The 13,267-nt window shown below is 28.2% G+C and overlaps 4 protein-coding genes across 7 annotated transcripts; 3 read left to right on the top strand and 1 right to left on the bottom strand.

Annotated features, from left to right (window-relative positions):
* Positions 1-32: 32 nt before the first annotated feature.
* On the top strand, positions 33-6,726 carry LOC100647891 (DNA-directed RNA polymerase III subunit RPC1). The gene is made up of 20 exons (XM_003394437.4): positions 33-302; positions 573-708; positions 785-934; positions 1,011-1,346; positions 1,435-1,767; positions 1,840-1,977; positions 2,078-2,275; positions 2,710-2,946; positions 3,119-3,452; positions 3,528-3,777; positions 3,870-4,099; positions 4,175-4,525; positions 4,581-4,749; positions 4,807-5,146; positions 5,243-5,430; positions 5,558-5,705; positions 5,827-5,979; positions 6,036-6,236; positions 6,331-6,464; positions 6,571-6,726. Exons 1-20 carry the CDS (start codon positions 259-261, stop codon positions 6,656-6,658), a joined length of 4,158 nt encoding a protein of 1,385 aa, XP_003394485.2. The 5' UTR covers positions 33-258; the 3' UTR covers positions 6,659-6,726.
* Positions 6,727-7,026: 300 nt separating this feature from the next.
* On the top strand, positions 7,027-7,997 carry LOC100647651 (parkin coregulated gene protein homolog). The gene is made up of 4 exons (XM_048404633.1): positions 7,027-7,151; positions 7,216-7,534; positions 7,622-7,771; positions 7,837-7,997. Exons 1-4 carry the CDS (start codon positions 7,047-7,049, stop codon positions 7,995-7,997), a joined length of 735 nt encoding a protein of 244 aa, XP_048260590.1. The 5' UTR covers positions 7,027-7,046.
* Positions 7,583-11,439, bottom strand: LOC100647059 (probable glutamine--tRNA ligase). Of its 2 annotated transcripts, none has more exons than XM_003394433.4 (10): positions 11,323-11,439; positions 10,833-11,137; positions 10,548-10,738; positions 10,197-10,452; positions 9,822-10,119; positions 9,297-9,676; positions 8,894-9,212; positions 8,591-8,811; positions 8,316-8,508; positions 7,583-8,248 (listed from the first exon to the last, which is right to left on the bottom strand). In XM_003394433.4, the coding sequence occupies exons 1-10, from the start codon at positions 11,437-11,439 to the stop codon at positions 8,198-8,200; spliced, it is 2,331 nt and encodes a 776-aa protein (XP_003394481.2). In that variant the 3' UTR covers positions 7,583-8,197. The 2 variants fall into 2 exon arrangements, with proteins under 2 accessions (XP_003394481.2, XP_012176427.2); XM_012321037.3 differs by having other exon boundaries at positions 10,197-10,473.
* LOC100647533 (EEF1A lysine methyltransferase 1) lies at positions 11,393-13,146 on the top strand. Of its 3 annotated transcripts, none has more exons than XM_003394434.3 (5): positions 11,393-11,527; positions 12,088-12,320; positions 12,465-12,612; positions 12,700-12,909; positions 12,979-13,146. In XM_003394434.3, exons 2-5 carry the CDS (start codon positions 12,171-12,173, stop codon positions 13,110-13,112), a joined length of 642 nt encoding a protein of 213 aa, XP_003394482.2. In that variant the 5' UTR covers positions 11,393-11,527; positions 12,088-12,170; the 3' UTR covers positions 13,113-13,146. The 3 variants fall into 3 exon arrangements, with proteins under 3 accessions (XP_003394482.2, XP_048260591.1, XP_048260592.1); XM_048404634.1 differs by lacking the exon at positions 11,393-11,527 and adding an exon at positions 11,746-11,879; XM_048404635.1 differs by lacking the exon at positions 11,393-11,527 and adding an exon at positions 11,969-11,986.
* Positions 13,147-13,267: the final 121 nt, after the last annotated feature.

Consider the following 13,267-nt stretch of genomic DNA (forward strand, 5'->3'; position numbering starts at 1 on the left):
AAGTAATGCCGTAATGCGACGTAAGATCGCATGTACAAAACTGTCAAATTCGAGATGGCACCACGAGTAGAGAACAACACGTGTTCAAAGAATTCTCTGAATTCTTTCGGATGTTTAATACATGATCTATGTAAAAAAATAGTGCATGTTTTATAATAGTTTGAAATTTATTTATTTGATATCGTACAATATTTATAAATAAGCTTATACCATAGATAACATATATTGAACGAGAGGAAATAAAATATAACCTTCACAATGGTAAAGGAACAATTTAGAGAAACAGACGTAGCACGCAAAATGTATGTAAATTACTTTAATTTGTTTTTCTAATAAATTTTTTATTATTATTTCCATTATTTTTAATATTAACTGCTTTTAGAAAAATATATAGATTTGATAATATGAATAACTGAATTTCTTGTTAAATTATTTATCTTTGTACTTATTTAATTGATTAGATCTTTTGGTTAATGGGAAAAGTTAATAATAAAACTGTAATGCTTATCATATGTAACTGATATCTATTACTCTTTATCTACCTTATTCATTCACTTTTTATAATTAATTAGCTCTCATGTATCATTCGGAGTGGACAGCCGCCACAACATGGAAAGGCAAGCTCATATACATGTTGTGGCTAAAAATTTATATAATCAAGATGTTGAACATACTCCAGTTCCATATGGAGTTCTCGACAGGAAAATGGTAATTAAAATATAAGGACATTTTTTTTCATATGTTAATGATTTCTTTATAAATAATTGTTAATGTTAATTTATAGGGTACTTGTAATAATATTACCAATTGTGTATCATGTGGTAAATCTTTAAATGAATGTATTGGACACTTTGGCTACATTGATTTAGAACTGCCTGTTTTTCATGTTGGTTATTTTAGATCTATCATTGGTATTCTTCAAAGTATTTGTAAAGTAATTTATCATTTATTTCATTTAATTTCAAATTACTTAATAACAACGATAATAATTGTAATATTTTACTTCATAGAATTGTTCTCGTGTTATGCTATCTGAAGCAGACAAAAAGCATTATTTAGCCAGAGTATTAAATCCTAATTTGGGATATTTAACACGTAAAGCATTACGTAAACAGATTCTGGATAAAGCTAAGAAAACTACAGTTTGTCAATATTGTCGGGATCTTAATGGAACTGTTAAAAAAGCCGGTTTACTTAAAATAGTTCATGAAAAGTATAAAGGAAAAAAGAAAATAGATGCCATTGTTCAACAAAAGTTAGCAGAGTATAACAATGTGCTTGAGGATAATAAAGCATTAGAAGGAGTACTTCAAAGTGGTTTGGTTAATGTATTAAATCCTTTGGAGGTAAAAAATAAAATTCATTTATAATATTTTTTTCTATCCACCTCTTTTTGTAAAATTCTGTATTACAAAAACTATGTCATATTTTAAGGTACAAAGCATTCTAGAAAAAATACCAGAAAGTGACATTCCTTTATTATTGATGAATTCAGAGTGTGCATTACCAAAAGACTTAATATTGACAAGAATTCCTGTGCCACCAATTTGTATTAGACCTAGCGTTGTGTCTGATTTAAAAGCTGGTACAACAGAAGATCATTTAACAATGAAATTATCAGAAATAGTTTTTATCAATGATGTTATTCAAAAACATAGACAAAGTGGAGCTAAAGTACAAATGTACAATGAAGATTGGGAATTTCTACAATTGCATTGTGCCCTTTATATAAATAGTGAAATGTCTGGTATACCCCTTAATATGCAAGTATGTTATAAAGAATTATTGAATCTTTTGCTTACTTTAATATTTTAACGATAAATTATTGAACTATTTTAGCCAAAAAAATCTGGTAGAGGATTGGTTCAAAGATTAAAAGGAAAACAGGGTCGTTTTCGAGGAAATTTATCCGGTAAACGTGTAGATTTTTCTAGTCGTACTGTTATTTCACCAGATCCTAATCTGAGGATTGAGCAAGTAAGATTTCATTTAAATAAATTGTTTCAAACATTTAAATAATATATATATTTAATAATAAAATTGAATATATATATATTTTTTTTACTTTTTTTATTAGGTTGGTGTGCCTATTCATGTTGCCAAAATTTTAACATATCCTGAAAGAGTAAATCCATCAAACATAGAACTAATGCGAAAACTTGTAAGGAACGGTCCAGATATACATCCGGGTGCAAATTTCATACAACAAGGGAAAACACAATTTAAAAAATTTTTAAAATATGGTAACCGACAAAAAATTGCTCAAGATTTACAGGTAATTTCACATATATAAAATGTTATGTACTTTATATGTACAAAATAATTAGTCATAATTAGCCTAAATATTATAGTGTATAGTGAAATGTGGTATATTAATGGAAAGCTTAGAAATAGAGGGCTTCAACTATTGCAAACCTATTTAGAAAATACAGGCTATGATGTATAAACGCGACGCTGGTAATATTGTTCTTTCTCGTGAATGTCTTTTTGCCAGAGAAATTGGCATATGTGTATCATCAGTATGTCAGTTACCAGAATGAGTCAATATTGGCTTGGATTAAATAAGGATGTGGTCGCTATTAGACTGTCGCTTTCGTTAGTGCCAAGTTGAAACATTTTAGACTATATTTCCTAAATGGGATATTTGCGATGGATGTTGGCCGGCATGTTATAGTGCAGCAAAATAATTATATACATTTTGTTCAATAGTATGGTGATATCGTCGAAAGGCATCTGAGAGACGATGATGTAGTATTATTCAACAGGCAACCGTCGTTGCATAAATTAAGTATCATGGCACATAAAGCAAAAGTATTAGATCACAGAACATTTAGATTTAATGAGTGTGTTTGTACACCATATAATGCCGATTTTGACGGAGACGAAATGAATTTACACCTTCCCCAAACCGAAGAAGCAAGAGCAGAGGCTTTAATTCTAATGGGGGTAATATGCAAATGTTATATTAAACTCTTAAGCAGGGAAAGAATTTTTGCAAATTCCCGCTTAAGGGGTGAATTATATTATGTTCCATATTAACGTATATATTGTAATATATAATACATATAATATATATAATAATATTATAATAATGATATTATCATTTACTTGCTTATAGAATAAATCAAATTTAGTTACACCTCGCAATGGAGAACTTTTAATAGCTGCGACACAAGATTTCATTACTGGTGGATATTTGCTGACACAAAAGGACATGTTTTTAAATAAAGCTCAAGCAAGTCAACTAGCTGGTTGTCTTCTAGCAGGACCTGATATTGCCATGTCTATAAGTCTTCCTGAACCAGCTATTTTAAAGCCAAGTATGTTATGGACGGGGAAACAAATCTTTAGTTTAATTTTAAAACCTAACAGTACTTGTAATATTAAAGCTAATTTAAAAACAAAAGGAAGAGCTTATACTAGCAACCAGGAATTATGTATTAACGATTCTTGTAAGTATAATTTTATAGTATAATTTGTTGCTCTCCTTAAAACTACAGGAAAATAATGAAAGTGATGATTTGCAGATGTTATTATCCGGAATTCAGAATTATTAGCAGGAACCATGGATAAATCGACTTTAGGTTCAGGATCAAAGCAGAATATATTTTATATTCTATTACGCGACTGGGGCGAAGATATTGCAACAATAGCTATGTGGCGACTAGCAAGAATGGCAAGTTTCTTTCTTATGAATAGAGGTTTTTCTATTGGTATTGGAGACGTTACACCAGGACAAGGACTTCTTAAAGCCAAAGAAAAGCTTTTAAATGCCGGGTAAATGTACAGTTTCTTTTTGTAAATTATTAAATATCATGAATAAAACTATCTACGAATAATGTAGATTTGTTTTTTTAACTATGATTTAGGTATTCTAAATGTACAGAATACATTTGTCAAATGGAAGAAGGACGTCTTGTATGCCAACCTGGCTGTTCAGAGGAAGAAACATTAGAAGCAATGATATTGAAAGAACTTTCAGTAATTCGTGATCATGCTGGTAAAGCATGTTTAAAAGAACTCCATCCAAGTAACAGTCCATTAATTATGGCATTGTCTGGCAGTAAAGGAAGCTTTATCAATATTTCTCAAATGATTGGTATGCTTGTCTATATACATAAATGTATACATATACAAAGAATATTTTATTATGTAATATTTTCATTCTAATTAGCGTGTGTGGGGCAACAAGCTATTAGCGGTCATAGAGTTCCAAATGGATTTGAAGACAGAGCTCTACCACACTTTGAAAGACATTCAAAAATTCCTGCAGCTAAGGGTTTCGTAGAAAATTCATTCTATTCTGGTCTAACGCCAACGGAATTTTTCTTCCACACTATGGGTGGAAGAGAAGGTCTTGTCGATACAGCAGTTAAAACTGCAGAGACTGGTTACATGCAACGACGACTAGTTAAGAGTTTAGAAGATCTGTGCCTTCATTATGATATGACAGTTCGTAATTCAGTGGGGGATATTATACAAATATTGTATGGTGGCGATGGTCTAGATCCTACATACATGGAAGGTAAGATATTATTTATAATATTGATTACAAAGTAATCAAACAATTATTTTAATAGGAAAAGATTGCCCAGTGGATTATAAGAGAGTATTGGATCACGTAACAGCTAAGTCACCATGTAAGAATGAAGAACCACTAGATGGTCCTGATCTAATTAAAGCTACAAATGAATTACTAGGTTCCAAAGATTGTGAATGTCTCAGTGAAGAATTTAAACAAGAATTATCGTAAGTATTAAGCATAACTACTGAAAATAAGATATTAAATATTATTTATTTCTACAGCACATTCCTTAAAGGTGTAGCACGTAAAATAATACACCTGCGATATAATGCTCCATCGAATATACCTGTAATTTTCCAACTCGAACGACTCACAGTTTCTCAATTGGTTGAATTTATTCATACCTGTAAAGAAAAATATATGAAAGCAAAAATAGAACCAGGTACCGCTGTAGGTGCACTTGCCGCACAAAGTATTGGAGAACCGGGTACACAAATGACATTAAAAACATTTCACTTCGCCGGTGTAGCATCTATGAATATTACTCAGGGTGTGCCGCGTATTAAAGAAATCATTAATGCAAATCCTAAGATTAGTACTCCAATCATCTCAGCAGCTTTAGTAAGTTCTACATTTAAATGCATTATAATGCATCTCAATAACTATGTGTGTGAAAAAATAAACATGTTATGTTTTATTTATTGATTTATTTATTAGGAAAATGACGTAGATCCGGAATATGCTAGAAGAGTAAAAGGCAGGATTGAAAAAACTACTTTAGGAGAAGTGACAGAATATATTGAAGAAGTTTATTTACCCGATGATTGTTTCTTATTGGTCAAGTTAGATATTGATAGAATAAAATTATTGAAGTTAGAAGTAGATGTTAACTCCATACGTTATTCGTAAGTGTACAAATTTATGTTTGCAACGTAAAATAAAATATATTTTTTGGTAATAAAAATTTACATAAGTATACATTTAATTAATTGACAACTAAATAATTAGATTAATGAATGATAATTTATGCAGGGTCTGTACATCAAAATTAAGACTGAATCCAAAATTAGTAAATGTTAGAGGAGATTCTATTATCACTGTGAATCCAAGCAAGAGTAAATACAGCATAAATTATGCTCTCACACAGCTTAAAGAAACAATTCCAAATATTGTTATAAAGGTAAAATGGGAAAATATACATATTAATTATGTATACTCATTATGAATATACTTCCATATACAAATATACTTCCATAATTTTTAAACTGTATATGTTTTTTTTATGATCGTACAATTTATAGGGTTTACCATCAGTTTCTAGAGCTGTAATTCATAATGATGATTCAAGTGGTAAAACAAGGTATAAATTGTTTGTAGAAGGAAACAATATGCGAGAAGTAATGGCAACTCTTGGCGTTTTGGGCAGAAAAACAACTTCAAACAATACTATTGAGGTAAATATAAAATTCACTTTTATTTACTTATCCATTATATAAATATGATGTTTTAGGTTTTCAAAACTTTAGGAATTGAGGCTGCAAGAGCAACTATAATGACAGAAATCAAATTGGTGATGGAAAATCATGGAATGAGTATTGATCGAAGACATCCAATGCTTGTAGCAGATTTAATGACTAGTAGAGGAGAAGTACTGGGTATTACAAGACAAGGCTTAGCTAAAATGAAGGAATCTGTCTTAAATTTAGCTTCGGTAAAATGTTACATATATTTATACTTTTTTAATATTACATTTAAATATATATTATGTACATATACAAAAATACTAATAGACGATTATTTAACAGTTTGAAAAAACATCTGATCATCTATTTGATGCAGCTTATTATGGTCAAAAAGATGTTATTTGTGGTGTGTCTGAATCAATCATAATGGGTATTCCAGTTCCTGTAGGAACAGGAATTTTCAAATTACTTCACAAATATCCTTTTCAAATTCATTTCTTCAAATTTAAAGAGACTAGTCAATTTACAATTTTAAATATTTATTACATTTTTAATATATTATTTTCCTTATTAATAAAATACAGCTGACAAAGATGAGCCAAGAATAAAAGAGTTGATATTTGACGATCCACAATTCAAGAAAACTACAAAAACCACACAAATATTGTAAAGTGACCGTTATATATTTTATAGCAAAATATTTAATGTATATAAATAAAAATATGTATATTAATGGAACTCCTACATTTTTTATATTTAGTAATTTGTTTCATTTAATACTTATGTTTAAAATAAAAATGTACTTTTAAATATAAATATATATATGTATAGTTGTATGTAATATATGTAAGTATAGTTGCTGAGAAACATGTTTGATCCATATTTGTTGTACCTTAAATTACCATAACGCAATATATCTAGGATGAATCGATGATATTAGGTACGGTGACGCGTTTAGAATTTTAATATTTTCTTCATGATTAAAATTGTATAAGATATTCTACAACATCTTATTTATCAAATCATCTTTTGATCAAACGCGAGAAAAGAATATCGGAATGGTAAATGAAACAAAATTTTGGGATGAAATTCGAAAAGACCTACCACGATATAAAAAGAGAAAACCCAGAGTTGTTCCTGCTTTCACCATTCAAGCTTTACAGGTAACACTTCAATATTCTAAACGTTATATTTATATGAACTGATACTTATCTATAATATATTTAGGAAAACACTGTAGTTAAAAAACCTCCTCGATATGAATTGTATAAACCTCAACCACCTAAACCATCAACTTTTCGAAAATTCTATGAATGGGGTGTATTTCCAGTTGCATTGGAAAAGGATAAATATGGAACAAAACTTAGCTGGAAAGTTAACATCGAGGATTTAGATTTTCATCATTATTTACCGTTATTTTTTGATGGGTTAACGGAAACTGAACAACCGATTAAGTTTATAGTAGAACAGGGAATATCTGACATGTTAGAACATGGTGGTCCTAAAATTTTACCTGTTGTGCCACAATTAATAATTCCTATAAAAAGTGATTTTTCTTTTTATTCTAATAAAAGATTTTACAAACTGTATAAAATTATGTTTATACGATTTTATAAATTCTTGTTTATTGTAGAAGCCTTAAATACAAAAATGCCAGAAATTATGTGTACGACACTGAGAGCTCTTCAAAATCTTGTACGTTCTACAGATTGTGTTGGAGAAGCTTTAGTACCGTATTTTAGACAAATCTTACCAGTGCTTAATTTATTAAAAGATAGAAATGGTAAGATTTTAATCTACATTTATAATTTTATGTAAAAATAATAAAAATTAAATTTGACATTCCAGTGAATCTTGGAGAAGGTATCGACTACTCACAACAAAAAGGTGAAAATGTCGCAGATATAATACAAGAAACTCTTGAATTACTTGAAATATATGGAGGTGAAGATGCTTTTATAAATATTAAATATATGATTCCTACGTACGAATCTTGTATGATGAATTAAATAATACCTATTTATATTTTCCACTAATTATGTAGTAATGATTTTAAACTGTAAAACTCTAAAACTATAAAAAGATATCTATTATCTTAAACATAATTGTTATTTATAAATATTATACAAAATATTATAAAATTTAGTAAATTATATAACACTCAATTATTCATACATAATGTTTGAATGCATGTTTCATTTCATTTCATTTACACTTTCCCAGCATCTTCCTTTAACGTTACCGTTCTATTAAAAACGAGCTGTAAAAGGCGAATGAAATTAGTAAGAATAGTAATATTTAAAGTTGGATACCATAGTTATAATTACTTTTTCTGATGTTGTATCTGGATCTACAGAGAAAAAGCCAATACGTTCAAATTGAAATTTTTCAAAAACTTTCGCTGAACGTGCCAAACTTGCATCGATATATCCAACGATTTCTTTCTTACTCTGTGGATTAATATCACTTAAGAAACCATTTGGTACTTCATTAGAATCTTCAGGATTTTTGTGTTTAAATCTGAAAATTGTGTTATGAACAAATAGAACATTGTAACTATTAAATCAATAATAATAAATTATTACATTAACCCAATACTTACAAACGTTCATATAATCTAATGGATGCTAATATAGGATTTGATACCCAGTGTATAAAAGCTTTAGGCTTGTTAGTTTCAGAAATTGATTCTTGTGTAACAATTAAATTCACGATATTACCCATGTTATCTTTTTCAATTTTTTTGATCGTTAGTACTATCCCTACATGCTTTAAACCAACGGATTGGTTTGGTGTTAAACGTCTAAAATCTTTCTCTGCTTTCTATAAATGCGTAACGACATTTTTAATAGAATGATAACAAACATTTTCTATCATATATTTGAACTGAAATAGCATTATATACCTCTTTGAAATCAGATGCCTCAATATATACAATTTCATCAAAGACAATCTCATGTTGTCCTTTATCTGGTTCAGTAGGAAAGTTAGGAACTGTTAGTTTTATAGAATTTTCATGAGGAAAATTGCTAATGGTTACTTTTAATGGTTCTAGAACTGCCATATGTCGACTTGCAGTTAAATTTAAAAAATCTCTCACAGATGCCTCTAAAACAGCTGGATCAACAATTACTTGAGCACCAGTTACACCCATTTGTGCACAAAAATTATTTATAGCATCAGGTGGAAAACCACGTCTGCGAAGAGCTGTTAATGTAAATAATCTACAAAAAATATATATACAATAAGCATCAAAAATTTATATTTTCAAATTTATTAATGTAATGAATTTTTACATTAAAACATACCTTGGGTCATCCCAATCAGATACAATACCTTCATCAATCAACTTACTGATTTTTCTTTTAGAAACAACTGTATAGCATACATTTAATCTACCATACTCCCACTGCACAGGACAATAAATATCTAAAGCATTACAAAGCCAATAATAAGATGACCTTCTTGATTGAAATTCTTTGGTGCAAAGAGAATGAGTTATATTTTCTATGCTGTCACATAAGCAATGTGTATAATCGTAAGTTGGATAAATACACCATTTATCTCCTGTCCTATGATGAGGAACATATTTTATTCTATATGCAACTGGATCTTGTTTCCCTTCTTCTAATGTTACTTTCATTCTTAATGTAGCTTCACCTTCCTCAAGCAACCCATCCTTCATATCCTATATAGAAAATTATAGAGTTGATCAAGAAATTTTATGATATAACTTAAAATTTTGTACATACCCATACATAATAAAATTAAAAACATTTAAATAATCAAAAATTTTAAGCTACAATAATTCGTCTGAAATAAATAATTATTACGTGAAATAATTGTAAACTCTCTGAAATAGGTCTATTACGCCAGGGACTTGGAGGTGGGTTGAAACCTTTTATTTCTTCACTAGACTGATGGCAAACATATGCTAAGTCCTTTTCAATGAGAACTATAGCCCATTCGTACAACTGTTGAAAGTAATCAGAAGAATGAGTAATTTTAGCTGGTTTATACCCAAGCCATTCTACCATTTCATGAATACCAATAAAAAATTTTTCTTCTTCTTTTTCAGGATTTGTATCATCATAACGTAGATAACATATTCCATCATGGGCTGCTGCATACCTGCAATGGAATTATACTTGAGATATAATTTATATTACAGAAATTAAGAATCATATCTATAATATGATACAGCATACCCAAAATTAATATTAATTGCTTTTGCATGACCAATATGTAGAATTCCATTAGGTTCTGGTGGAAATCTAGTTATTACTTTGCCATCTGTTATTTTTAAATGTTCTTGAAGTAATTTGTGTGTATTTGGTGTTATAATATATCCTTCAGTTTTATAATTTTCGCCTGGTTTATGAAAATGAACTTTAGTTTTCATTAATTCACTTATTGTCTGAGCATCTGTTTTCTCATTTGTTGCTGTCACACCTTTTGGTTCCACTAAATAACAATTAGGCAGCTCTTTAATAATGAATTATAATACATAAATTACATATAGATGAACATATTATTTGCGTTAACACCATTTGATTTACCTTTTTCTTTTCCTGACTTTTGTGCTTTTGCTTGCTTTACTGGTTTAGGTAATGGTACAAGATCAGAGTCACATTTCGGACCTAACAAATCAAGCATTTGAACATCAAATTCATTTTTCACTGCTTTTCCATCAGCCCACTTTAAAGTATTACGTACATGTTGCATTAATGGACCAATATTAAAATGGTACCTGTAAAAACATTTTGTTTTGTAAAACTCATAAAATTCTCAACAATATATATGCTAAATTTTCAATATTAATGTTAAAAATATAATATATGTACCTTTTTTCTATTATTTCCACTTTATGTGTGCTTATTACTTTCTCCACTTCACATTCTATTTCTTCTGGAGATATAACTATACCTATACCACATTCTTTCTCAAAATCAGATACATCGACATTTTCTTCTATATGATTAAGTAAATAATCTAACCCAGCATCTAATCTTTGAGTTGTATCTAATTTCTTTTCAGCTATGTATTTAGCAAGAAATGACAATTTATTTGCAATTTGATTCTTAATTTTCGAAGCAAGTTGATATAACAAAATTCCAATTTCTGATGTAATAATTCCATACTTATTAGCCTACAAAAGATACCACTTGGTATAATCAAATATTACAAAGGTATACCATATGTAGCAATAATGATTACATTTTGTTCAAATATAAACAAGTAAAAAGGTTTATAATATATAATTCAAACTTATAAGATTACATCACTAAATAATAAAAAACGTAATTAAAAAGCTTGTATGTATAACTTACTAACCTCTATTATAGCAAGTTTCAAATTATTGGAAACTTGTTTGTTTTTTAGAGTTTCTTTAGCTTTTTGTTCACTTAAACCAATAGACTGAAATAATTTTACGTCGTCTTGTGAATCCATCGTCTTATTTTCTTCTTTTCTTCAATACGTAGTTTAGTGTGATTTTGAAGCCGGGAATTAAAACATATGTGTACAAGATACTTACTTGGTAAAAGTACTTGATAAATACGTGGATTTTAAAGCAATAATGTGATAAGGAATATAATCTTTTCCAAGGAAATTATTATATCTTTCTAAATATTAAATCTTGTATATTTATCGCTATGCTTATATTTTACAACCAATCAATTACATTTAAGATTTTCACATTTTATTAATTAAAAAATATGATAAAAAATTTAAATATATATAAATTTTATATAGGGATTATATTAAATTATTTTAATATTAAATAATTAAATCAATAAATTAATAAATTGACAAACTTTAAAAATATAAAATTTATTTTGCACAAATATCCTAATCAACTATCATAAAACTATTAAATTTTTAATAGATAGGTACAATATGTTTTACTTTCGATAAGATACCTATATTATCTTAAATGTCGAATTAATAGTATTCTCCATTGAAAAATTTTATATAATTGATATTTATTATTTAAAAAGTAATACAAATTTAACATGTGTTTTAATTAATTAAAAGTTAATATTTGGTTATGTTACACATATATTTGTGTATAATTAAAACTAATTGCTTTTCCAACAGATACACAAAATGTGACATTTTAAATTATTATTTATAAATAAAATACATATATGTACATACACATATACAAAAAGTAGTTAAAAATGAGTGAAAGCGATGATGATGATTTACAGTTATGTCCTACGACACTTGCTGCTTTAAAAGAGTTTCTTAAAGAAAAGGAAGAAAGAGAAAATCACTTAAAACATAGTTTAGAAAATCAACATTTAGATGTCTCTTTTGATGAGAATTGGGTAAGTTAATTTTTACTACAAAGATTAGTAGTCCTTCTTAACAATTCATATTTATTTGTAAGTTTGTGACTTGTGAAATAATTTATTAATTAATTTTATATTTCACGATTAAGATGTTTAATGATTTAATAATTTGAATTGTAGCAATTAAGTCAGTTTTGGTATGATGACAAAACAACAGATACTCTTGTAAAAGGTGCTATACAGTGTACAGAGTCTGATGGAAAAATTGCATTAATATCATGCCCTACACTTTATAGTAAACTGAAAAAAACTTCTGGTAAAAGAAAAGGTTTGAAAATATGTTATTTGTAATTTCATGATTTATGCAATATCAAATATGTTATTGTTATTACTAATACTAATTATTTATCTACAGTCACCCTTTTTGAGTATGATGAACGTTTTAAAGCATATGGTTCAGATTTTGTACCATACAATTATAAATTTCCTTTAAATATACCTGGAGATATGTCAAACTTTTATGATTTAGTGATAGCTGATCCACCATTTCTTTCTGACGAATGTTTAACAAAAACTGCCCTCACAATAAAATTCTTAGCCAAAAAGGATATTGTACTTTGTACAGGTACTTTTGATAATCAATAATCAATAATCAATTTTTGAGTTCTTAATTACTTTTATTCTTACATTGCAGGTGCTATTATGAGCGATTTGGCAGAGAGATTATTGAATGTTAAAATTTGCAACTTTGTACCTCATCATCGAAATAATCTTGCAAATGAATTTTACTGTTATTCAAATTTCGATTTTGATAAAATGTTACAATAAAATTGTGTAATAAAGAAATTGTGCACATATAAAATTTTAGCGTTCTATATTACCTGGTATTACTAACTTAACTCAATATAAGAAGAAATTTAAATTTAGGATTATTCGTTATTTTCGAATTTCGTATATATTTTTTTGAGCTTATGTTACTTCCG

This window comes from Bombus terrestris, chromosome 3, assembly GCF_910591885.1.
Source record: "Bombus terrestris chromosome 3, iyBomTerr1.2, whole genome shotgun sequence".
Lineage (NCBI taxonomy): Eukaryota > Metazoa > Arthropoda > Insecta > Hymenoptera > Apidae > Bombus > Bombus terrestris.

Coding starts and splice junctions, on each gene's coding strand:
- LOC100647651 (XM_048404633.1), top strand. CDS start 7,047: ATGGTAAATGAAACAAAATTTTGGGATGAAATTCGAAAAGACCTACCA. Junction 7,152..7,215: donor TCACCATTCAAGCTTTACAG/GTAACACTTCAA, acceptor TAATATATTTAG/GAAAACACTGTAGTTAAAAA. Junction 7,535..7,621: donor ATTAATAATTCCTATAAAAA/GTGATTTTTCTT, acceptor TGTTTATTGTAG/AAGCCTTAAATACAAAAATG.
- LOC100647891 (XM_003394437.4), top strand. CDS start 259: ATGGTAAAGGAACAATTTAGAGAAACAGACGTAGCACGCAAAAT. Junction 2,276..2,709: donor AAATTGCTCAAGATTTACAG/GTAATTTCACAT, acceptor TTTGTTCAATAG/TATGGTGATATCGTCGAAAG. Junction 6,465..6,570: donor ATTTTCAAATTACTTCACAA/ATATCCTTTTCA, acceptor TTAATAAAATAC/AGCTGACAAAGATGAGCCAA.
- LOC100647059 (XM_012321037.3), bottom strand. CDS start 11,439: ATGGATTCACAAGACGACGTAAAATTATTTCAGTCTATTGGTTTAAGT. Junction 10,120..10,196: donor GCAATTAATATTAATTTTGG/GTATGCTGTATC, acceptor ATTCCATTGCAG/GTATGCAGCAGCCCATGATG. Junction 9,213..9,296: donor TCTGATTGGGATGACCCAAG/GTATGTTTTAAT, acceptor TATTTTTTGTAG/ATTATTTACATTAACAGCTC.
- LOC100647533 (XM_003394434.3), top strand. CDS start 12,171: ATGAGTGAAAGCGATGATGATGATTTACAGTTATGTCCTACGACACTT. Junction 12,321..12,464: donor TCTCTTTTGATGAGAATTGG/GTAAGTTAATTT, acceptor TTTGAATTGTAG/CAATTAAGTCAGTTTTGGTA. Junction 12,910..12,978: donor GGATATTGTACTTTGTACAG/GTACTTTTGATA, acceptor CTTACATTGCAG/GTGCTATTATGAGCGATTTG.